A 24,984-nucleotide genomic window follows, 5' to 3' on the forward strand; every position below is an offset into this window, starting at 1 on the left:
TTCATAAATAAGCTTGCTTTGGGACAAAGAAAAATCACTTAATTTTTACAGAAGGTGGGACAAAATCACAACAAATCCTCCATCCAACTTCATTCCCAAAGGTAATAAAAACACAAAAACTGAACACTGTTACCAGTTTATTGGTCTGTTACTATTGATTAACAAGATCTAGTCTGATCAAACACACAGACAAACAAACATACACAAGAGGCTACTACAGTGCTGAGATTCTACAGAGCGGAAAGACCTCTCATATATGTCACCATGACATCAGGCTTCATTCCTTCCATAATAATGAGAAATTTGTCAAAAGTTTTAACGATGTATGATTTACATACAATACAGATTGTGTCTTAAATGTATTCAGCATTTAGATTTACTGTAAAAACTTTACTCAAATCCATTGAAAATATGCAAATGACCTCTATTCTACACAAAATAATTCCTTTTTTCTACTCATCAGAAAAATATTTAAAATACAATGTCAGTAATATCTTCAATCATTATTATGAATTAGAACATGTAATACAAAAGCAATTCCATCCATGTTTCTCAAAACAAGAATTTCAATGTTTTTAAAACACTGACAAAATGGAAGGACCCAATGATTCACATACCCTAGCAGCCTTATGGAATTTGACAACAACAATGCAGATTAATTACTTAGTATCTGATCTCTCAGCAGCTACCTAAATTACAGATGGAGGTTTTCCTATAGCTTTACAATTTGGTTTCGGGATATTGGCTTCAATTCAGATTAAATTAATGAGCATAAAACAGAAACAAAATTCACAACCACAGTAAAGAGATAAACTTTGGAATGTATATAACATTTACATGCATGTATATATGTAGAAATAATTAACAAAAATATAAACAACAGTAAACATATAAACATAATATATAACTGATATAAATACACCACAACCAAAGATTCTAATACATAAGATTTCTGGAGAGCAAAGCATCAGAATCTGTAGCCATAATAAGTATAAGGTACATGTGGATTTCTTATGAATGTAAACGGATTTAACTTTTGGGATTTCTTTAAATAAAGACCAAATGTTAACAGCTTAGTGTGAGCACCTTTATGTCCTTTTGCTTGAACTTGGTAGTGTTGTATGACTACCTTTTGGATTTCTTTAGATATACATCTGTGAACCTAATCTCTTGGAAGCACCTGTCTCATGAGACAAAGCCATTGTAAACCAAGAAATGCTACATGAACACCCTGCTGTTGGAATGTCACCAAAAATATAAACAAAATACAAACTTAGTCTAACATATGTCTTTTTTTAAATAACAAATCAAAAAATAAGTAACATAAACTTTGCAAACTGTTAAGCAAAATGATATAAGAGATTCTGGATGGGGTTTTTTCCCTAAGTAGAGACTTGGTTTCAATCACATACATCAACATTAATTTGATTAATACATCACAAAGTTGATCACAAGAACTCTATATAGGGACCACCCTCAGCTGTCAATGACTGGAACATTCATGTAGGTCATAAAATCAGACATAAATTGCGTAAAAATGATAATCTCTCTATCTGATGAATTTTAACACATAACTAAAAAATCTCCATACTTCAAAAAATATCATCCACACTTTGTAAAACTAAATTGTGAGAAATGTGCAATAACATTTTATACATCATGCTTTGATTAATAATGTGCTTCCTAGGAATACAGAGTAGGGAGATATACAAACAGTTCCTGACATTAGACTACCCTAACAAGAACAACAACTCCTTAATACTAGAATATATTGCATAACATTCTCAATCCATCAATTGCACTATGCCGTTCATACAACAGTTCTTATAGAGTAGATGAGTTTTTTTTTCAGCGTAATATTTATGATGGGTGTCACTAATTACAGTTCAGAATGCCCGGGAGAGGGTAGGAGGGATTAAGTCCCTAGCACTGACAACTGCCACTCTCTGGATTGGGATTCTCAGTAAGTCGTGTTCCTTTGGTCTGACTGTTTACAAGGGAAGGATCCTGGTCCAAACTCTCAGACATTTTGTCACAGATGATGTCCACCAAGCGTTCAAACACCGCCTTCACATTTATATTCTCCTTTGCTGAAGTTTCAAAAAATTCTAAACCTGCAAAAATTCAAAAGTCTTACTGTGAAAAATTAATATTAAGACAATTTATGGTACATTGTACATGTGTGAGTTATTTATGTAACAGTAAAAATCGTATTTACTCTAATCTACATAAAACTTCACATTTCAATTAATTTTAAAGACTCAGCAAAATATTATGGTGAATCATTCGATTTATCAAGATAAATCTTTGCCTGAAACCCATTTTTCTCATGCTTCTGTGTTTTCAGTTCATATGATAGCAAAGGGATAGGTGAAAGAGATAATAAATATTCCAAAGCAATAACATGACTGCGTAGAACTAATGCAGTGCTTGTCTAAAAGCAAAAATAGCAATTCTATTGATCCAGATTTCTTAGATGTGAGCCTGAGAGTCCCTTTGAATGGAATGAAATTATCTAAAAATACATGATCCATAATAAGACATCACTCCTAGTTATATGTACTTTCTGTTATAGCGACTACAGAGTCTATATTATGCATATGGTTCTGCCTAAAATATATCTTCTTGGGAAAAAAATAATTAAATAATAATAATAATAAATTATTGTTATAGACAAACTCACATAAAACTTACATATATAATTTTTAAATTTTATTCTTTTTGAAACATGTGTAAAGATCAATTATATAAACAAATAAAATTAATATTCAGATTTTATTTTTTACTATAGTTCCTTTTGATACTGATATATGTATAGCAGTTGTTAATTTCTTCTTTAATTCTCCCCACAGAGTCCAATGAAGTGGCAGACCAATTGGTCTTGAGGAGAAACAGAAAAGTGTTATATCACTCCCCAGTGGCCAATATCAATATATGTTTGTTTCCTGACTTAAAAAGGCAATACAAATAGCTTTACATAACAGCTACATTCTCTCACTATCTGACATTTCTTCCTAGCCATGGGTTTTCACAATATTGATCTGTGCTGTGCTCAGAATAAATCAATACAACTCATTACAGTAGGGACTGTATCAGCAGTCAGAATTTTACATCAATGTCCACTTGTTTATGTGTTTTCTATAACTTGGGGTTTAGCTCTGGACTCATAGGGCAGTATACTTAGAAATACTAAATGTAGAGATTTAATTTTTAGTTCTATCTTTAATAAGAATACTTCAAAAAGGCACACTGGAGTAGATGCCTTTCATCCTAACAGACTCCATGATTTAAGAATATATGTAATTGGTGTGACTGATGATCAAGTCTCAGAGATGACAACACCGATCCTGTACCTATCTGATCTGCTAACTGCTTCCCTCTCTCCGTGGATACGACCCTCTCATCTTCAAGGTCACATTTATTGCCAACCAGCACAACCTGGGCATTGTCCCATGAGTAAGTCTTTATCTGTGTACACCTGTAAAAGCAAAAACCTCAGTCACTTCACCCCGGTTACCTCTGGCCACACACCTGTCCCTTCTGCCTGACCTATTGACCTTTGTCTCTCCCCCTGTCTCCTCCTTCACAATTTCTAGGAACAGAATCTAACCAATCACTATAACTAGCTACTGATTAATACAAAAACAAAGGATCAAGTAACAAATAACTTATCACTCTGTCTAGAGGAAGTGGGTGTCCAATCAATGAAGCAAGCAGAGGTGTTTACCCTATTCTGAAGTTTTCAGTAATTTTAATGTTCTTCATCCATAATGTAATATGTTGTATTAATTTCCTAATGAACCTTTGATAACTTTTAGAAATGAATGATTTTTTTTATTATTATACTTCAATTTCAATTTGCCAGCATCCTGAAGGAATGACAATCCCAATATAAATCAGTATAAATCAGGCCTATCATTACTTCAGTATTAATATGACATCAAAAAAAAAAATTTAGAAAATTTTGAGCATAACCCAGAAGCTGAATTTCAGAAGGCCAATACATAATCTGTACTTTGAAACAAAAATCTGGAATAAATATGGAATTTCTGAAATAGTAAACAGCTCTGCTTAAGTAGACAGAACTGATATTCCATGTGTTGCCTCATTTATTTCTTGATTCTTTGTCCTTGTAAAGTTAGAACTACACTTAATAATAAACCCCAAAGCTGAAACCATAATCAACTGAGTAAGATAAAGCTGTCACCTGTTACATTTCTATATTAGTCTACATTAGTCTATATTACTGTTTCCAGCTGTTCGTGATTTTCAGCCTGAGAAAACTCATGGAATGAAGCCTTAAAGAAATTCAACCTGCGGTGATTCATCAACATTTTAATTTGTAATTTGACTAAATTCATAAGAATTATAATCTTTTAACCTCATAATTTATTCAAAATTTTTACCCTTTTTTCATTTACTTTTTAAATCAAAACATTTTGTCAAAACTGACACGATAAAATGCAGTAATAAAATCTCCAGAGCTTCTATCCTTGAGTTTTCCTGATCTTCATGCAAATATGCAGTAGGAAAAGAAGCAAGCCTGCACCTAAGCTTTGGTCTTCTGAGTATATGAGGTAGGCTAACAGAGGGAATTGGGATAGGTCTGTGTGTGTGTGTGTGTGGTAGGGTTATAACATTACCTAATTCTGAGGCCAGATCTTGACCCCGCTGAGTGGAGACCTCACGTGACGCCTCCAAATCACATTTGTTACCCACCAGACAAACACAACAATTGCTCCAAGCATGAGTCTTGATCTGAGTGCACCTAGGTGTACAAAAAGTGGGAATAGGCCACAAAATAAACTCAGCAGTGTAACTGGATATATAAACATAAGAAAGACATTGGTCAGATGTTGTGGAAGAAAGAGAAAACCCAAAATAAGTGAAAATAAAGTATATTACAAGGGTTGATCTAAAAGTTATGTCACAACTGCTGTTATCAACAAAATTTGACATACTCACACTCCTGTTTGTTTTAATTTCTGCCTTAAAATTTCATTCACTTATATAAAATACATATAAAATATTAACATAAAAAACAATGTTCGGTTTTGTATATCGCCGCATGGCGTTACTTTTTGGTAGTCATTTTCAGTTCATCCACAAATCTTTTTTAACCTCTAACGTGCTTCTTTTTACTAATCTTTACTGCATTTTGTTATAAATGGTCTTGTTTTAGGTTGTAGTATTAAAGTTATTTCTTAATTCATTCCTTTCTGTATAGATCTTATGTATGATCAGATTCAAAACGAGTGTCTAAGAGAAAGTTCATAATGACGTTGGTACATTCCTGCCGTGCGGCAATGGGCGAGCCCAACATTGTATTTATTTTATAAAATATTGTATATATCTGAATTAAATTTTGGGAAAAAAGAAAAAAATAGACAGAGGTATAAGTATATAAAGTTTTTTTAAAAACTTTTGATAATTAAAGATTTTATAGTAGTTGTGACATTACTTTGGATCAACCTTCGTTTAAATGATGCAAAATAATATTTACTTGTAATATTCAATATGTATAAATAAAAATGTTCAATATTTACACATAATAGTGTATGTGCATGTGGGGTCATTTTCAGATTTGTGTACATTCATTTACTCTGTAAAAAGGGGGAAATCATAATGGCCAATGAACTCTGTCCCACCCATGATTCTATTTTACTGTTCAATGATTTTTCTATGTAAAATTGATAAATGATTAATTTCATGTAATTATTCATAAATGTAATCTTGTAAAGCTATGAAAACTGAGGGCACCTGTCAGAGAAACAGGTGTGAATACATGTACCAGGTGAGATGTCAAGGTAATTCAAGGTAATGACAACATCCTGTATTGTATACCTGGCAGATATATTTCACACCCACAATGAATTTAATTAACCACATGCCAATTACTACAAGCTACAGCTACATCTTTGTCACTATAGGTCTCTTATAAATTTGATCTGCATTATTTTTCATGCATTTTTATATGCAAAATAGTATAAACTACATGATTTTTACATTGCAATGACTACATGATATAAACAGAAAATTAAAGTTGGAGAACAGCTGTTAGGAATTTATAAAGATATATCTGGACATTCCCAGTATATTAAATAAAGGATATGTGTCATATGATTTCTGCATGTTGTTATTATAAGTGCAACAGCTGCACAGACATGCTCGGACAAATCTACATATGTATGTGTTAGCATCGTCTAATTATCAGTAACAATGAACTGACTCAGTCTAAATTTGTCCAATGGTGCATTGTTTTTTCTTTAATATTTTAAGACTGATATATATTGCATACAATGGTGATATGTTGGTTATTGCATATGTGATATTTCTGAATATTAACTAGGCTTGCCTACTTTACATCATTGGTAAACTCAGATGCACAATTAGCTGATTTTTTTTTCAACAAACCAACATATAAGATTAAAAATTAGCAAAGGAACAGAGAATACACGGTTGACTAGGCCCCTAAAAACTGAATCCAGGCCTCACAATTGCAAAGCAAGAGCTTCAACCACAAGGAGTGAAATGGTTCACTGCAGTATCTATTCACAGTGGTATTTTCTTCAGTTTGATAAACAGTACAAATTCTCCATTTTAAGTTCAATTCATTTTTCAGTCGGGATGGCTATTCAGTCAGGTTTGGCATTTGTAAAAACACACTACACAGCTCAGGACTAATAGTTAGTAGAATAATTATTCTACAACAGACAATTCATTCTAATTAATTTCTTCTAAAAGTAACAAAACTAAAAAAAAAACAGAATTCACAAAATTGTACAGTTTCACAGCTTTCTCCTTCAGCTCCTATATTAAATAAATTCGTCAGTGCCAGGGCATAATATCCATTAATGAATTTAATGACATCTTATAATCTGTGCTGAAAAATGTCCAGAAATGCCTGAACTGATGCGACATTGGTTAATAATACCCTCACTGTGTAAAAGCAGGAGAAAAAAGCCAGGACACCATTGGACAAATCAGTTACATTATTGACACTTGATCATGTAATGAGTATATCACAAATCCTTTTGATACTAGGTGGCTCCCTCATGACAAAAGTGTATGCAATATATTCCATACATGATCTTGTGTCACCATTTCTCTTAATTTTCTTAACAAGTTGAACACTATTTTAGACACCTAAAGCAAAAATGAAATAAATGCTACATATCATACATCCCTTCTCTGCGTATTTTATAATTTTGACTATCGTTGATACTGACCAGTCCATGACAGCGTTGAAGGACTCCTCGTTTGTGACGTCGTACATTAAGATAAATCCCATAGCACCTCTGTAGTAGGCTGTCGTGATAGTGCGGTATCGCTCCTGGCCCGCCGTATCCTGTAATACAGAGGTTACAATAACAAGCTGCAACATCTCCAGTCGTATAAAACAGTTCTCTAAATGATATATGCATTTATTGCAGATCACCAAATTTTTGTGACACCTTATTTGAAGAGATAGTTACTGTATGTGTACTTAAAAAAGCGGGCTTCATATTTTAGCGCCTTTGGCGCAGACAACAATGTGCTAATTAATGAATACTGTTAAAAATATTCATTAATAAACACAATACATGGGGCAGACCTATGTAGTGCTAATTCATGATTACGCCAGCTACTGAATACCCAGTGATAGCGCTAAATTTTGAATACCATACGCCAATTTATGTACACGTACAGTATATATCATGGTATTTATAAGCGAGACAAATTTTCATGAATTCCGGTTATTATTGTACTTAAATGTATGTAACATGATATTAAAAAATGTGCGAGAATTAAATTTTCTGAGCAAACTGTCTCTTGTAATATTAAGCGAAAATAAAGTTGTCGTCAATGTAAAGTGATGTGCAGTAATACAAGCTTATTTAAACAGCATTAGTCTAGCAGTGTATAAGTACATTTCTCACTGTTTTGACCAGGCTGGCATTTTCAATCTAAGTGTTGCAAAGCTAAGACTGGAAATTATTCTAATTAATCATGTAAATGGAAATTCACCTATCAAAGTATGTATCAGATTTCACTGAATGTCAGGTTTACTAATCCTAGTTCATCATGAAATGCCAATATTTTTTTTTTTTTAAGTGTACTAGATTACTATTTGATTAAATTCAAAATGTTATAGGTTAGCTCTGCAGTAAAATATCTGTGTGACAATTCACAGAAAGCTTTTTTTTGTAATTACATCACAGAGAATAACTTCCCCTCTATAACACAGTGATATACCAACTCACTGTGTGTAACCACGGTGATGCAGTTCAAACAAAATGTAATATCCTGAGATTAAGCAATTTGCAGTACAAGATAAAACAGTTTGATTTTACCAGATTTGACAGGATGGGACACATTTATAAATATTTAATTACTGATTGATTATTGTAAAGCCTCCCTGACAGGAATTCTGTTTCAGAATCAATCTATAAAGGCTAGAGAACTGTATTCATTCCCTTCTTACAACAGAAGAGCTTACTTATAGATAATTTATTGTCTACATACTTAGATTTTATCAAGACATTTTTTTGACTATTATTGATTAAAGAATATGGTTCTTACTTCAAACTTCTGAATAATGAAATTGTAGTACCTTATATTGAGCTTTAACTACAATAAAATAAAGATGCAAACAAACTAAACAGCCATCCATATTATTTTCAAAACCAACCGATGATGAGATTTACGTAACTTTTTTAAAAATTTTGTAATGGTGATTCCATCCTGGCACTGTGTATCAAAATTATAAGTCATGTATCTATAACTATAAAGTCTAATTATCATGCCTATGATTTGATCAAATGTCACTGCTGTTCAATTATAGTATGGAACATGTACAGTATGCTATTGTAATTGGAAATGAAAGCTGCAGCGGATTTTAAGAGTTGAAGTAAAACATTGCAATTGATCTTAAGTCTCATCTTTAATGTTAGACATGCAACAGAAGAAATTTGAGAAAAACTATGTTGAGTTCTTGCTAATATTGGTGAAATTAAACAGATGTTATGATGTAATAATGCTGAATTACAAATCTAATGTGACTTAATATGCTGACAATATCACTGCATAGCTGCCCTGATGCAGAAAGGTATACATACCATTTTATGCTACCTGATTAAAGAATGTTCTTTAATTTAAATTTATGCTCTATTTTTTAAGACTGATTTGGTCATAAATTTAAGTTCCCTCTAATGAATAAATCCTGCAATCATAGTTAGCTTTCTAGTTTTATCTGAGAAAGACAGGAGTTAATTATAACCTATACAACAGAGCAGTACATTTTTTTACCATAGAATGATGAATTTTCCTATCTGTAAATTTTTCAATGTTCTCCCCCTACCCTAAGAAACAAGTTCTTGTGTCGTACAATGACAAGTAAACCTTTCAACTTATCTTGAATCACTGCCTCAATACCTACCCATATCTGGAGTTTGACCCGCTTGTCTTGTCTGAACACAGTTTTTACTTTGAAGTCAATGCCGACAGTACTGACGAAAGCTGACGTAAACGAATCGTCAGCGTATCGGAACAGGAAGGAAGTCTTTCCCACACTGCTATTTCCTATGATGAGCAGTTTAAACATATAATCAAAGTTCTGGTCTGCGGCATCCTTCTGCCACTTGGAATCATTTGCTGATGCCATCTGTAAAAAAAAAAAAAAATTACTGTAAACTTTACATCCAACTTTGAAAAATAGTACTCCTACAAAGACAATCCATAATTTTACACAGCTAATACAGAAAAAAGTCATTTCCAAGATTACTTTACGGTCCCATACTGAACACTGAAAGCAAAATAGGAGTTATTATGCAGTTGTATATTTTGAGAAGGGAGGTAATAACAAATTGTATTGACTCCCTGTGAATACCACTGGCATCTGATGCCTGGACACAGCCACCCCTGAAATAACCAGTCAACACTGTGCTATCCTGTATACATTACACATAGGTCTATAATCAATATCATTTTATGTAACATCACTCAACAGGCAGTTTAAAATCTCCTACCAATAATCTAATTCATACTTCTTAAACACAAACTCTATGACCAAATCACAAATACCTTTTCAATACAGTTCAAGTATCACACAAACACACACAAAGTCAAATAATCCAAACACCAAATGACACCAAGAGCTGGCAGAGGTTGGTAGTAGATGTTAGAGTGAGGGTGAGAGCTACCCCCAGGGCTAGAAATAGACAAGACCAGCAGCTGGAGACCACGTAACAACACAGAATACAACAGTCTCTGATTGTGATGTCAGACTCTCATCAGTAAAAACATTATTGATTGGCTTCTTACTCCAATAACCAATCAGCTCTCAGCTTACTGTATACTGACGCAGTAATACAGGTTCACTTAACTGAGGGGGTAATGACTTCTCTATTGAAATCTTTCCTCTCCTTCTCCCTTTCTTTAAGGCCTACACAATTGATCACAAAAGGCATATGTGCTGTTTTAAAGATTTTTATGACGTTCTTCAGACTATATTACATATGGAAATAGATTTGTTTTATTTATATGCTTAACATCAACAGTACATAACAATTCAGACTAACACAGAATTCCAGAGAGTATTTAAAACCTCCAAAAGCCTGATTTATCTTACCAATAAATTAAATATTCACCCATCTTTCATTGAATCCATCTTAATATTTACCGAATTTTCCTTGCGATGAAACCATGTACAACTTTTTTTGAAATTCATGTAGCTTAATTAATTTGTATTAATGGCTGGTGTACCGTAAATAACTTTAAAAAAAAACAATTCTTCAGGAGATCCACCACCTAGTTGTTTTTCTTTCTCATCCTACAGCATACCTTTTACAACTGTAGAAATTTCAATGAAATCGTACTCCGAACATTTAGAGGTATCCATAAACAGATAACCATGTAATTAGTAGGTAATTAAATGGACTCCTGATCTCATTGTGCAAAATTGACATCTGAAAAGCTCTTTTTTTTAATCCCCCTCCCCCCAGTATTTAGGAGAAAATACTCCACTGATCAATTTTATGAACTAAAAATAAAACAAGAGGCCCATGGGCCACAATGCTCTCCTGAGTCACACTGGCCCTGCTGTTGTTCAAAGAAAGATTTCAGAAAGATTGGGTATTCAATATGACTATCTGTTCTGGAGAGAAATATTTAAAGATGTTTTTTTTTTATCTCTATACATGCTGTAAGAAAAATTTGATTCCTAACTAGCTCCTGTCTTACTCAAGGATCCATAATATGAAAAAGAAAAAAAAAACATCCAAACAACTTGGGAATGTTTGCATATTCAATTAATATGATTTTAAAGGGACCTGCTACTCTTTATTGATTAGTAATTTTTTATGGTAAATTCCTAAATATTCCAATGTATAGCTTTGATCCCCTACTGTCAAGTACTGTGGTCCCACCCTAACCCTAAGGGCCATGATTTGAAGAAACTGCAATTCCTGAGGATGCTTGCATATTAATATGACAAATTTTGGTCCTGCTGTTCTTGAGATTTTAAAATCTTTTTCAACTGTAGATTCATTAATATATGTGAGAAATTTATTACAGTGTAATGTTGTGAGAAGCACTACTTGCGAAATAAAATTACTCGCTTAAATTTTTGTATTCTTGAATTACATGTACAGCACTCGCTTAAAACAAAGAATCTTCTGTACAGTATATATTCCCTTGTAACATTCTGATCCTTTATTGTGACACCATCCTACCCTCATGAAAACAAATTTGAATCTGCACTACCTGAAAACACTTGCCTAATCACATGACTAATCATGGCCTAGATGTTCAGGAGAAGATTTTTAAAAGCTTAATTTATACTATAGTATGTATTCCAATGTAAAACTTTGATCCCCTATTGTAGTCCCACCCTACCTCCAGGGGGCAACAGACTGAACACACATCTGCACTGAGGATGCTTGCATATTAATTTGATTAATCTTGGCCCTGCTGTTCTTGAAAAAAAAGATTTCTTAATTTTCACTACATACTCTGTTCCCTTATTGTGGCCCCACCCTACCCCTGGGATCACAATTTGAACAAATTTAAAATCTACACTATGTCAGGAGGCTTTCACATAACTTTCTTTTCTGGACCAATGGTTCTTGAGAAGATTTTTAAAGTACCATACCCTATTTTTGCCTTTTCTTGATTACCTCCCATTGCAAGAGGGTGTGGTTCTTAATTTGAACAAACTTGAATCCCTTTAACTAAGAATACTCTATGCCAAGTTTGGTTGAAATTTGACAAGTGGTTCTGGAGAAGAAGATGAAACTGAAAAGTTTACAATGATGATAATGGACAACAGACAAATTTCGATCAGAGATGCTTACTTGAGCCTTTTGCTCAGGTGAGCTAAGAAAGCTGGTATAATCTATAAGGAACAATGATGTATGGTATGTCAACTGGGGTGTAATAATCTGCTTCCATTTAAATGCTAAAACCATGAATGGAGCTGCTGTGTTTGATTTTGTGACATTTTTCTCTAATCAGCCTGACTGACATTATCAGGGCTATTATTAGCCTCAGCAGTATGCTTGTTAGGAGAGAAGCATTGATTTAGTAATGATAAGGACAGTCTACCAAAGTCACTTTTCCCACTACAAGTAGCATTATCCTACGGGTATTTTACCGAATCTATATCTGTCCTCAGTGATTCCACTGTACGACTCTTCTCTGTGTTCGTTGAACTGCAGTTTTAATTATTGAGCCCTGAAGGCCTACATGCTACGATCACATGCCTACAGGAGACTGGCATATAGATCGGCAGTCCGTTAAATTCCTATACAAATCAATGCAGTCTGAATGGCTTTAAAACACAGCAATTGATTCCTAGGTCTTCTCACATTGTCTTGAATTTTTCAGATAAAAAAGCTGCAACATCAATAAGCAGCAAACATTAAATAGCAAGGACTTCAAATGCTGCAATATCGGCAATTAACTCAATATATTGATCAGTTACCATAACAACCCTTATTCAGTCTCTCTCTTAGGAAATCTGGGCACCCTTCTGATGTGAATTAGACTACAATGTGTATATGTATGTAGAGAGACATTACCTCACAAGATTATGTACAGAATGAGACACTGTGGTAAATTTGAGAAAAAAAATTTTATCACATGAAATTCTGCCCAATTATTCCAATCATAAAAAAAATATATTATGTATATCTGATTATCCTATAGAGTTTTCAGAAATTTTTATGTGTGGTTATCGGGGTTATCCATAAGACCTGGGGGTCGGAGAATTTCCCCACCTATAATGACATAATTCCTTGGTTATTCTGGTATTTTCAATCAACCCCGTTAGGGGAGGAACCCCAAACCCCCTTCTACTTTTTTAATGTCCCCTGCTATTTCAATTCTTAGAGACAACCCTGGGTAATACAGAAGAAATATGTTAAATCGGTAAGAAAATTGGAAATGAATAGTTTTGACTTATTTTAATATTAAGAATTTTTAATTTCAAATTATATAACATTTACACCTGTACATTAACAAGTTTTAATTTCAAAGCTTATGATAATATTTACTTTCATATCACTATGATTTGGGTTGGTTTCTGATTTTAAAGGGGTCTGGACACAGTTGCATTGTTTACATTTTAAATTTCTATGCTTATTCCAAAAAAAAAAAGTTAAATAAATTGAACTTACATGAATATTTTTAGAATTCAATGACAACGACATTCTGAGAAAATATTAACTGCAAATCTGTGTCCAGGCCCCTTTAAGAGATGATAAAATAATGATTTTGGATTGCCTATATTTTCTTATATTCATTGTGACACCATAACAAACTTATATATATTAATTAACTTTCACATTTGAAAAACACAATACTCAGAAAAACAGCTAGCACACAGAAAACATTTCTGATGATATCATTCATAGTCTGAACCAAAATCCTACTTTCATTTTAATTCTTCTTTTGGAAGAAAATTAAATTTCTTGGATAAGGACATATGCGATATAGTTTTGAACATATTTACTTATTGGTATTTCCAGTTAATAATTGAAGGACCTTTGTGTCACTTTCATAATGTCTAATGATGTTGTGCACCTAAATCGTGAGGGGCATCTAAAACTGTATTTTTTTTTAAATTTTTCTTTGAATAACACAAGGATTTTCATCATTTGATATCTTTCTAAAACACCTGGTAATGAATGCTGATTTTTAGTCTCAGAATATCTAATAGGACTATTACTTAAAATCAAGAATATCTTGAAAAATTATCTGTATAGGTAAGGTACTTTGTATTAAGGTATGTGTACATGTATGCTGCATATGACCTTAACAGCATATTTTTTATGGAAAACCTGCAGACATTACCTAATCACTGAAAAACTTTTTTTTGTTTTTTTTTGTTTTTTTTTACTTTTGACCTACATAATTCATTGGTTGCAAACACCATAAAATATATATATATAAACGTGAAAACTTCAAACAGAGAGCTAGACAATTAAACAACGGACACTTGATGATTGCATGAGCTCTTTGGTCTCAAAACCATAAACTTTAAACAGATTTAAGCCGAAATTGCAAATATATTTATCTTTTGAAACAGAATTTTCATCATGTGCTTGTATTTGAATAATATACAAACATGCAACTAGTTAAACATGTGTCAAAGAAAAATGAATCTGCTCAAAACCTAAATTTGGTCTTTGACCTGCAGAAAAATAAACCACACAATGAAATGAAAATCTTTGTATATTTTTGACATCTCTTATTTATATTTATATTAATGGATATAAAGAAATATATTTGTAAAGAAAACAAAATCATCCATCCCTGGCACTTCGTTATAAGCGTATTTTACTGTATCTATACTAAGAATGGTATTTTAGATCACTGGTTTTGGCTCTTCAGTCAAAAGTCGTATCATAAAAATAACATTTAGATGCCTTGATAGAATCATAAAATAGTATTTAAACACTGAACTTTAAAAGGTAAAATTTCATCCTAAGGTAAATGAATATAAATGTTTGTTTCCTGTAACATGTTTTATGAGGTCATTAGAATTTTTCTTGACTGACTTAAGCTGTACTCAATAAGACAACTACATAAAAAATAAACAGACTAATCCTTTACATATATGATCCACCAGACATGGAGTTTTAAGGTCTGATCATGTAAGCCACACCTTACCATATTTTCCCCATACTTCAAATGAACTTGAGATTCCTCTACAGATTCAGCTAGTTTATTTTAAAAATTAAAAACAACCAAAGAAAAATATTAATTTTGTGGGTTATGAAATGAAATGGTTTGGTAACAGGAAACAAATTTTTTCTTTTCTTTTTTTTTTTAAACATCTAATTAAATGCCAAAGATGGACACAATGTCCCTTTAACAACCAACTCATTCACAACACAATGGCCATTCTAAGTGAAGATTCGTGTATACTAAACACTAGCTCTCTGGTCTTAAGATGAATATAATTCAATATATACAATGCCAGCCATACTCCTTAGTACTTATACAATGTTTATATTGGAAGCACTTATTATCAATACCTGAGCATTCACAGGATATTTGTACTTAAATCATCCAGCATCCTCGGGTCAAAATGAAATTCTATAGAAATTCATCTAACTACACAATAGAGAAATGTACTTTCAGTTTCTACTGACACATGTATGTAATAAGATAAGTATTACCAAAGGAGATAACCATCATTCATACGCTTTAATAAATATTTAATTTAGGAGATAAAATGCCATCCAGAATAAGAAATGATACTTTTAATCCATGGATGTGTTTCTCATTCCTCTTCTATTATATTATAAAATAAGGCACACTGACAGCAAAAGACAGGACTATAGATTCAGTGTGACAATGCTAAGTGACAGTCAGTTTACATCAGAAAGATAATCCTATTGCTGGAAGTCTTGCCTGACTGCATTAGCTGCCTGATCAGCATTTAAAATATAACAAAAATTTTACACTTCATGTACATTGTACATTATTCTGTGCACATTGATTGCAAAACAATTACTATGATTACAGGGGTGTCCCAGGGATAACCCTACCTGAACAAGTCCCTCCTGCCTCATGGGTCAAGCCTTGCGATGTGTTAAAACACTATGACTAGACTGATCAATAAACCATTCTATCGCAGCTTGTCATCTAGTGGCTGAACAGTTTCCGATGCTTTCTATAACCACTATACTCCCAGACTGCACTAGTATAAGACAGGGGGGTATTTCGGGGTAACTGATCCAATTGGTCTAAGACAGTGTCACTATGACCAGTCATAAATTAACACCTAACTGTTACCTGCTATAATCTCTTCATTCAACATCAGCTACTACCTGTCATAATCTGGACAGTAAACAAAGAGGGGGGTCTAGGCATTGTCCTTAACTAGCTTCTTCATAAAAATGTGTAATTACATTAACACATTGCAATATACTTAATTACAAAAGTGTTTTCATAACACTTCATGAATCAGTGATATTTTCCTGTACTCGATATACTTTCCTAAAACTCCCCATAGAAAAACAGGGTTTAAATAAAGTGGATTAATTTGTATTTAGTGTGGGTACACCCTGTATTGTTCTTAGTATCTGCATATGATAATCCTTTTTTTATTATTATGATAAAGGGTATTGTCAGAGCAATAGCTAAATCAGTCATGTTTAAATAATGCAAATGTTGCAATGACTTATTCATGCAAAAATTGCCTGATAATTGGTCATTCAACAGCAATTACCCAAAAACTTGAATCAATGATCTCAGAATTTTAGATTATTTACTCAGTTTACAATGGATGTCCACTTTATTGATCAAATGGAATTACCTAGAGATCATGTTTATAATGATATTGATTTCCTATGTAACACTATAATGATTAGCAAATATTTAGTAATATTTCCACCCACAATTTCCTTGCTCATTACAAAATGTTAATCATTAGCATTTTAGACTTCGTTAAACAAGCTGATGATGCTTGTGACTTCATTTAAAAAGTTAAATGGTACAATTCAACTCTAAAACATGCAAATCTGGAAGATTACATATTTATAACTTATCCATAATCCATTTAATGCTTATTGACACACTGCAATGGTTTAATTCTGTTTTGTATGCATTTTGCTACTTCCAAAAACAAGAGGCCCATGGGCCACAACGCTCACCTGAGTAACTTTGGCCTTGCTGTTTTTCACCCGATTTCCCCCTTGTAATACCTATTGTGGCCCCGCCCTACCCCAGGGGTCATGATTTGAACAATTTAGAATCTACACTAACCAAGGATGCTTCCACATAAGTTTCAGCTTTTCTGGCCCAGTGGTTCTTGAGAACAAGATTTTTAAAGATATTTTCTACATATTTCAATGTAAAACTTGGATTCCCTATTGTGGCCCCGCCCTACCCCTGGGGGTCATGGTTTTTACAATTTAGAATCTACACTACCCCAGGATGCTTCCACATAAGTTTCAGCTTTTCTGGCCCAGTGGTTCTTGAGAAGAAGATTTTTAAAGATTTTTTCTACATATTTCAATGTAAAACTTGGATTCCCTATTGTGGCCCCGCCCTACCCCCGGGGGTCATGAATTTAACAATTTAGAATCTACACTACCCCAGGATGCTTCCACATAAGTTTCAGCTTTTCTGGCCCAGTGGTTCTTGAGAAGAAGATTTTTAAAGATTTTTTCTACATTTTTCAATGTAAAACTTGGATTCCCTATTGTGGTCCCGCCCTACCCCCGGGGGTCATGATTTTAAGAATTTAGAATCTACACTACCCCAGGATGCTTTCACATAAGTTTCAGCTTTTCTGGCCCAGTGGTTCTTGAGAAGAAGATTTTTTAATGACCCCACCCTATTTTTGTCTTTTCTTGATTATCTCCCCTTGGAAGGGGGCTTGGCCCTTTATTTTAACAATTTAAACTCCCCTTCACCCAAGGATGCTTTGTACCAAGTTTGGTTAAAATTGGCCCAGTGGTTCTTGAGAAGAAGTTGAAAATGTGAAAAGTTTACAGACGGACGGACGGACGGACGACGGACAACAGGTGATCAGAAAAGCTCACTTGAGCTTTCAGCTCAGGTGAGCTAAAAAGTGTGCAAAACGAGAAACACCCCCCCCCCCCAAAAAAAAAATTAAATCTGTAAGCGGATGTTTCAGAAAATTTCAGTGCCCATTTTCCCAAGATAATTATACAGCAAAGCATACTGTAAACATGGGGGAAATGTTTGTGAATTTTGCAATTAGTAAAATTTCGCAAAATTTATCTCCACACAATTTCAAAAAGTGTTCCATGCTAAACAACAAACCATTGCATTTCGTGAATTTTTTAAAATAACCCCACACAAACCCTTTGTTTACATGAAAATCCACATATATCACTTAAGGATCTCTTTACCTTGTGTCTGTCTGTCCATCTACTCATCTGTCTGACCTTCTGTCACACCCTATATCTTGAGAACTGTAAGATCTTGGTATGGATTTGATATTTGTAAATATATTGCATGATACTTTGGCTTTTCTAAAATACTATGGTTACCGACCTCATGACCCCTTAACTTGACCTTTGACCCACTTTTCAAAATAGTTCATTGTGCCAATAAACAGCATATTTTTGACATTTATGAGGTTAGTCTATGCTATTTAGCATACGCACTGTCTGCCACAAAACATATGAAAAAATACCAGCATAATAGTCTACTTGACCTTTGACCTACTTTACAAAAATACTACAGATGGTTGATTTAACTGTCTTTTTACATTGCTACATTGCAAGTATATGGGACGTCTTCTAACTGTGGTGAGGGCTTGTCCCAAGACACAGTTAGATTATTCTAACTACTCAAAAAGTAAGTCATCATTCCAAATGTTTAGACTTCCAAAAGTAACCTTTGTCAGAAAGAATTTATTATTAATTTGAATTTATTATTTGAAGAGTCACCTTTGCGGAAAATATCAACAAAAATGTAACACAAGAGATCTAGCATCTCCTAAATTTTTATTTGGTGCACCGAACATTTAGCAAAATATTTCACCAGGACTTCTTTCTTATATGTCCTTTAAAAATCTACAGTGATTGATCTCAAAGTGTGTTCAATAGCACAATGCCCCAAGCTAATCGATGTTTCCAAGATACAATGAAAAAGAGTTTGGTTAAGTTAAGTAATCGCGATATAAAGTATTAGCATTTGTATCACATATTTACGAGCTCATGCCACTGTACTTTTAAACTGTATGCTTTAAACAGGGTTCTCATTAACGCAAGAATCTGCGTCCTAAACGCAGCAAAATTTCTTGGGACACAAGGTTCTTAAAAATGATGCGTCCGCAGACTCATGAGTGGATGTGTCCTTGTTACAAGTAGTGAGAAAATTCGGGTGTTTTCGAAAACGGAGAATTTAGATGTTAGAATTTGTCAAAGAAATATTTAATCGAAACCTTCCTGTAAATATCAAAGTTTATACAAGAAACAACTTCTCTTGTACCTATTTCTCTTTTTTTTTTTAAACAGGGATTGATTATAAGATATTTCATGTTTAATTGTCCATAGTCATAATAGTGTTGCATGCCAAACTCCAACAGCTATAAACACACTGCAGCTTTTTTTAAAAACACTCTTAAATCTTGAGTTCTATCTAGAAACCATAATTACTGCTTGTTTACACAATGCGGCTTGATTATCTCATGAATTTCACCCAGTGCAGATGACCGTCAGGATTAGTTACGCCTCATTGCACATGACACCTGTGATTGTATACAGTCAACTTTTGGGTACTAATTGATTATGAAACAGTTAATTTTAGCTTTATAAACACCTTAAACACCAAGTTAATTTTTATGGCAATTGATTACACATGTATTTTAGAATATGGCTTGAATGCATTACCAGTTTATATATTTGAATATGTTAATATTGCATAAACAAATTTATAAAATAATAAAGATTTTTATTGATGTTTGGATGGAAGGATACTGGAATAATTTAGTTGGGACTCCACATAATTTTTCTGGGACACATCAAATTTAGCTGGGATGCAACCTTTTCAGAAGTCTTGAGTCCTGGGACTCAAGTTAGCAAAATCCTAGAGAGGACCCTGTTTAAAGTTATCTGATTGCAAACAACTCAGTGAATAAATTAAAAATTATGTATAAATAAAAGCAGCATTGTACATTGATCCTGGTGCAAATAATGTCACTTCTGTTATGCACACATTCACCCACACAGTCACAGTACTTTATTCCCTCCATCTCTGTTGTGAGGGGATAATAAGCATGCAAGTGTGCCTTCAAGTCAAGTAAACATGCCACTTGTAATAAAGTTGCATCTACCATGTTCTGGCACATTGGGGAGTGAAAAGTAACCTAAGCATCTATAAAAACACAACAGATCTTAGGACCAACAGAAATCCTTCATAGGATACAGACATCATTTCATTCAATAATATTTATTTTAAAAAAAGATTAACTGATTTGCAATGTGTGATGACTTACGAAACATTAAATGTTTTTGTTGGAACCTACAGTTCCAAAACCAACATTCACTCAGTGCATGAATTTAAGACATCCTTAATGCAAGAGAAGTGAAATGTTTGGATATTCTCATTATCATTCATGCAAGAGAAATCAATAATTGAAATATGCGGCATCTGATTTGCTTGTTATCAGCATTCCACGTGCCTAATAGAGATATTGTGGAAGGAGGACGAAGAACCACTTGGTAGAAGATCTATTACATCGTAGAAATTAATGTACCTTTAACTGGTCACTTTGTCTTCTAAGGAACCTTTGCAAAGTTATCCACAATCTGAATCTGTCTGCTTTTCATAAAATTTCCCGGATGTACTTCGTGGCAAAAGGAAGACAACAGTTCTTTCCACAACTTATTCGACTTTGATTAAAAACAGATTTTAATATAATAAAATACAATAACATGTTTAAAAATATATTCAGAGAAATTTAATCACATCGAAATTTTTAAAAAAGATAAACCACTTTTTTTTAAATCTTGAGCTTACAAGAACTTTTCCGGAACTCGACATCAAATCAGAAGTGGATTTGATTTTAGCACTCTTCAATCTTTTCAATCTTTTTCCGGTTCATATTTAAGGAAATTCGGGTTAAGGACATGCGAAGAAACAGTTCCTAAGGTATGACATTTGATGATAATAAATTTGACTTATTCCAATAATACAGAAACAACAACTTTTCAAGTGGAACTTATTCAATTACAAATAATTTTAGCACTTCAGAATATAATAAAATTACACAAATGCCTTACTTTTGGCAGACTTACATGTATCAATATTGATCTAGTGAGTTACCAGTAGAGTGTTCCAAGGAACGCACGTGTCACCTGGTATAGCATCATTAATGATATAAAGGAATGTATGTGTGATCAGCTATTTATTTGCACATAACTATTATAGCTCCTGCATTTGCCTGCAAAAAAAATATCCATGGATTTTAAGACTGCAATAGAATAGTATTTATCATAAAGTGTGATAATCAAACAGAAATTTGATTCGGAATATTTATTCAACCTCAAAGCTAAAATGAATAATGACATTGAAATCATTAGAAATAATTATCTATGCATTCTAATATGTTTACGGTGTGACCGCAGATACCTATACAGTTTTTGGTTTACATTGTCTCTTCAAACCGCACGCGACATTTGGTACATCTAGACTCTGACATCACATGACGTCGTATGTAAGTTGCATAAACAAATCTTAGCCTGAACAGCGTCAGTTTTAATGAAGAATGTTTAATCTACTGTTTTTTCTGCAATATCTATTAAATCAATGTGATTTTATTTTTTTGTTGAACTTTTGTTGCGACTGCAAGAACGTAGTTTTGGTGAGATGCAATTCGCAAAGCATTATGGGACCACAGGTTATTGGGGAAAAAAATTCGTTTGGATCAATGTGCAAAGTCCGAATTTTTCTCTTCACCCAGGCATTGCTTTAAGAGCTCGCTATTATTCAATTCAACAATACCTCAGACTCATAACTGGAAAGAAATTTCAGTCTGTCTTTACTGCATTTGTCAGCTAGTCTACAACTTCTTTGAAGTATGATCCATTTCAGTATACAGATCTGGATGTATTTTCATAGTATTTTGAAATTCACTTTGTTTCACTATACATAAAACGGTTTAAAAGTACAGTGTCATGAGCTCATAAACATGTAATATATATGCTACATGTAGGTATATATGTGTCTCTCAAAATTCTAGACATAGATGAATTAAGCATTCAGAGTATTTTTGAAAAGTAGGTCAAAGGTCAAGGTCAAGTGGACATTAATGGTGGTATTTTCTGTCTTTGTCTTATGACAAACAGTTCACGTGCTAAATAGCTTATTCTTACCTCTCAAATGTCCAAAATATGCTGTATATTGGCAATAGGAACAATTTTGTAAAGGAGGTCAAAGGTCAATATGAAAGATCACCAGGTTAGTAACCATGGTATTTTACAAAAGCTTTAGTGTCTAGCAATACATGTTCAAAATATCAAACCCATAACCCTTACAGCTCCCAAGATATAAGGTGTGACAGAAAATGTCAGGTAAAGTGATCCCTAAGTGTTGCTCTGCTCTGCAGGTGACACAAAAGTTCATCAAAATATTACATGACATGCAATGTAGAAAATTTTGAATTAATTTTGAAAAATCCTTTTCAAAATTCAAAAAAAATTTATTATTACAAATAGTCCCGGTTGAAACTTGATTTTTCACCACCTGTGACATTTGGCACCTAATGTACAAATACCCATTATTCCCTTGAAAAATGCCTCACAGCATTTCCTTATCTCATAGAATTCGAGGACGAATTTCTGCAAAAAGGAGGAATATGTCACTGGGGTCACAGGTGTGTGAAAGTCAGCCAATATATCGGGTCTTAATAGCTCAATGGTTAGAGTGCTGGCATGGTACACCAGAGGCCCGGAGTTTGAGTCCCAGTTGAGACTTGATTTTTCACCACCTGTGACATTTGTCTTACCCGAGTTTAATAATGGAGACCTAAAAATAGTCAGTTAGTAGATGCAAACATTGACTTGCCTGCAGAGCAGAGTGACACTCAGGGATCAAATTTGTCTGGTGTCTGTCTGTCCGTCCGTCTGTTACACCTTATATCTTGAGAACTGTTAAAGGTAGGGATTGATATTTGTTTTGCTTAGAAGAATACCAAAGTTACCACCTCCTGACCTTTAAACTTGATCTTTGACCTACTTTTCAAAATACACCATAGTGCAGATATACACATATTCTTTGACTTTTCTGGGGTAAGTTTGTGCTATTTGGCAAGCGCATTGCTTGTCATAAGACAGGTCGAAAGAAATTAGCCTTATGGTCCACCTGACTTAAACCTTTGGCCTATTTTCAAGAATATACTGTTGTTATGAGAAGTTTGGTTTGCTAACTAGCATATATAAACATGTGGTTTTTTTTGTGATATTTAAATCAGAGGGCCATTACTCTTTAATCAATCTTTAACTGGGCAGATGCAGTTATGTCTAACAAAACTCCATGAAACTCCATGGCTTGACTAGATCATTACTCCCATGGGGCAAATGGATTTACACTATTTGCTGAGTGAAGTAAAAAAAGAAATTCAAGATTTTGCTATAGATGCTCCTCAAGATTTTAATGTGAGTGTCAATATCTCACAATAACAAGCAATCTACAATATTTGTTATTTTAATGTGAGTGTCAATATCTCACAATAATAAGCAGTCTACAATATTTGTTATTTTAATGTGAGTGTCAATATCTCACAATAACAAGCAGTCTACAATATTTGTTATTTTAATGTGAGTGTCAATATCTCACAATAACAAGCAGTCTACAATATTTGTTATTTTAATGTGAGTGTCAATATCTCACAATAACAAGCAGTCTACAATATTTGTTATTTTAATGCGAGTGTCAATATCTCACAATAACAAGCAGTCTACAATATTTGTTATTTTAATGTGAGTGTCAATATCTCACAATAACAAGCAGTCTACAATATTTGTTATTTTAATGTGAGTGTCAATATCTCACAATAACAAGCAGTCTACAATATTTGTTATTTCCAAAAGTAGGATGAGTAAAGGATTGTTTTGCATAAAGTGATCAGCTGATCACGTACTAAATCAACTGTCTAGTGATCAGCTGATCACGTACTAAATCAACTGTCTTATTATGTTTACAGATGTCTGTGTTCCCAGCTGCAGGTGGTATTCGCTGCTTTATATTCTCTCAGTTCCGTCATTTCTCCAAGTCCAGACTACCAGTTATAACCACAGACCCATTCAACCCCAATGTCAATGAAGTGATTGATGTTCGCACACTGAAGGAATTCAGAGAAGACCACATTCCTGGAGCAGTAAATCTACCCATTCTGAGTGACACTGAGAGACATGAAGTTGGCAAGTTGTATTCACAGGACTCTTTTAAAGGACGAATTTATGGAGCTGAACTAGTGACTAAAAATATCAGTCAAATGATCCACGAATATCTGATAAAGAAACCAAAAGAGTACTCTCCCCTGATTTACTGTTGGAGAGGAGGTCAAAGGTCATACAGTGTTGCCATGGTGATGGCACAGATTGGTTTCGATGTGTATGTTTTAGAGAAGGGATATAAAACTTACAGAGAAAAGGTTAAAGAGTGCTTAAATACGATGCCAGTAAAATTTACATACAAGGTTTTATCAGGTAAACAACATATTAATACTGTAGATCACTAAATTTTATCGACACCTTATTTTCACAAGATAGTCATTGACTCTTTATTAGCGAGACAGAATATTCACAAATTGTCGTTATTGCTCTATATAATCTTTAGGAATACTATTAATAAACACGAGAATGAAATTTTCGCAAGCACATTGTCTTGCATAATTACGTGAAAATAAAGTTTTCGCAAATAAAAAGTAATTTACAGTACATGCATTTCACATTATGTAGAGATTCTGTTTTAGAATGACTGAATATTGCGTAAATTGTTTGAAAATCATATACATTT

At 33.4% G+C, this 24,984-nt stretch overlaps 2 protein-coding genes across 5 annotated transcripts in view; one reads left to right on the top strand and one right to left on the bottom strand.

Moving 5' to 3' along the window:
- Nucleotides 1-124: 124 nt before the first annotated feature.
- Nucleotides 125-20,822, bottom strand: LOC133200777 (ras-related protein Rab-3). 4 transcript variants are annotated; one of them, XM_061336568.1, is made up of 5 exons: nucleotides 20,723-20,822; nucleotides 9,419-9,643; nucleotides 7,230-7,348; nucleotides 3,354-3,478; nucleotides 125-2,114 (listed from the first exon to the last, which is right to left on the bottom strand). In XM_061336568.1, the coding sequence occupies exons 2-5, from the start codon at nucleotides 9,641-9,643 to the stop codon at nucleotides 1,924-1,926; spliced, it is 660 nt and encodes a 219-aa protein (XP_061192552.1). In that variant the 5' UTR covers nucleotides 20,723-20,822; the 3' UTR covers nucleotides 125-1,923. The 4 variants fall into 4 exon arrangements, with proteins under 4 accessions (XP_061192552.1, XP_061192550.1, XP_061192549.1 ...); XM_061336566.1 differs by lacking the exons at nucleotides 3,354-3,478; nucleotides 20,723-20,822 and adding exons at nucleotides 4,644-4,768; nucleotides 16,035-16,091; XM_061336565.1 differs by lacking the exon at nucleotides 20,723-20,822 and adding an exon at nucleotides 16,035-16,078.
- Nucleotides 20,823-21,099: 277 nt separating this feature from the next.
- Nucleotides 21,100-24,984, top strand: part of LOC133200779 (zinc finger FYVE domain-containing protein 9-like) — a 36,656-nt gene continuing 32,771 nt past the window's right edge. Inside the window, exons 1-2 of the mRNA XM_061336572.1 lie at nucleotides 21,100-21,117; nucleotides 24,170-24,674. Of these exons, the coding sequence (XP_061192556.1) occupies nucleotides 24,170-24,674 (505 nt within the window). The 5' untranslated portion in view covers nucleotides 21,100-21,117. The remainder of the gene's footprint in view (nucleotides 21,118-24,169; nucleotides 24,675-24,984) is intronic.

The sequence above is a fragment of the Saccostrea echinata genome, unplaced genomic scaffold, assembly GCF_033153115.1.
Source record: "Saccostrea echinata isolate AGI-Se365-2 ecotype Australia unplaced genomic scaffold, CSIRO_AGI_Sech_v1 ptg000041l, whole genome shotgun sequence".
Lineage (NCBI taxonomy): Eukaryota > Metazoa > Mollusca > Bivalvia > Ostreida > Ostreidae > Saccostrea > Saccostrea echinata.

Bases quoted from the DNA above. Each gene is read 5' to 3' on its own strand.
- LOC133200777 (XM_061336566.1), bottom strand. From the start codon at position 16,058: ATGAGGCAGGAGGGACTTGTTCAG. The intron at 4,769-7,229 runs GTCAGTATCAAC...TTGTACACCTAG, and splicing joins TTCAACGCTGTCATGGACTG to GTGCACTCAGATCAAGACTC. The intron at 2,115-4,643 runs GTAATGTTATAA...GAATTTTTGCAG, and splicing joins AGATCTGGCCTCAGAATTAG to GTTTAGAATTTTTTGAAACT.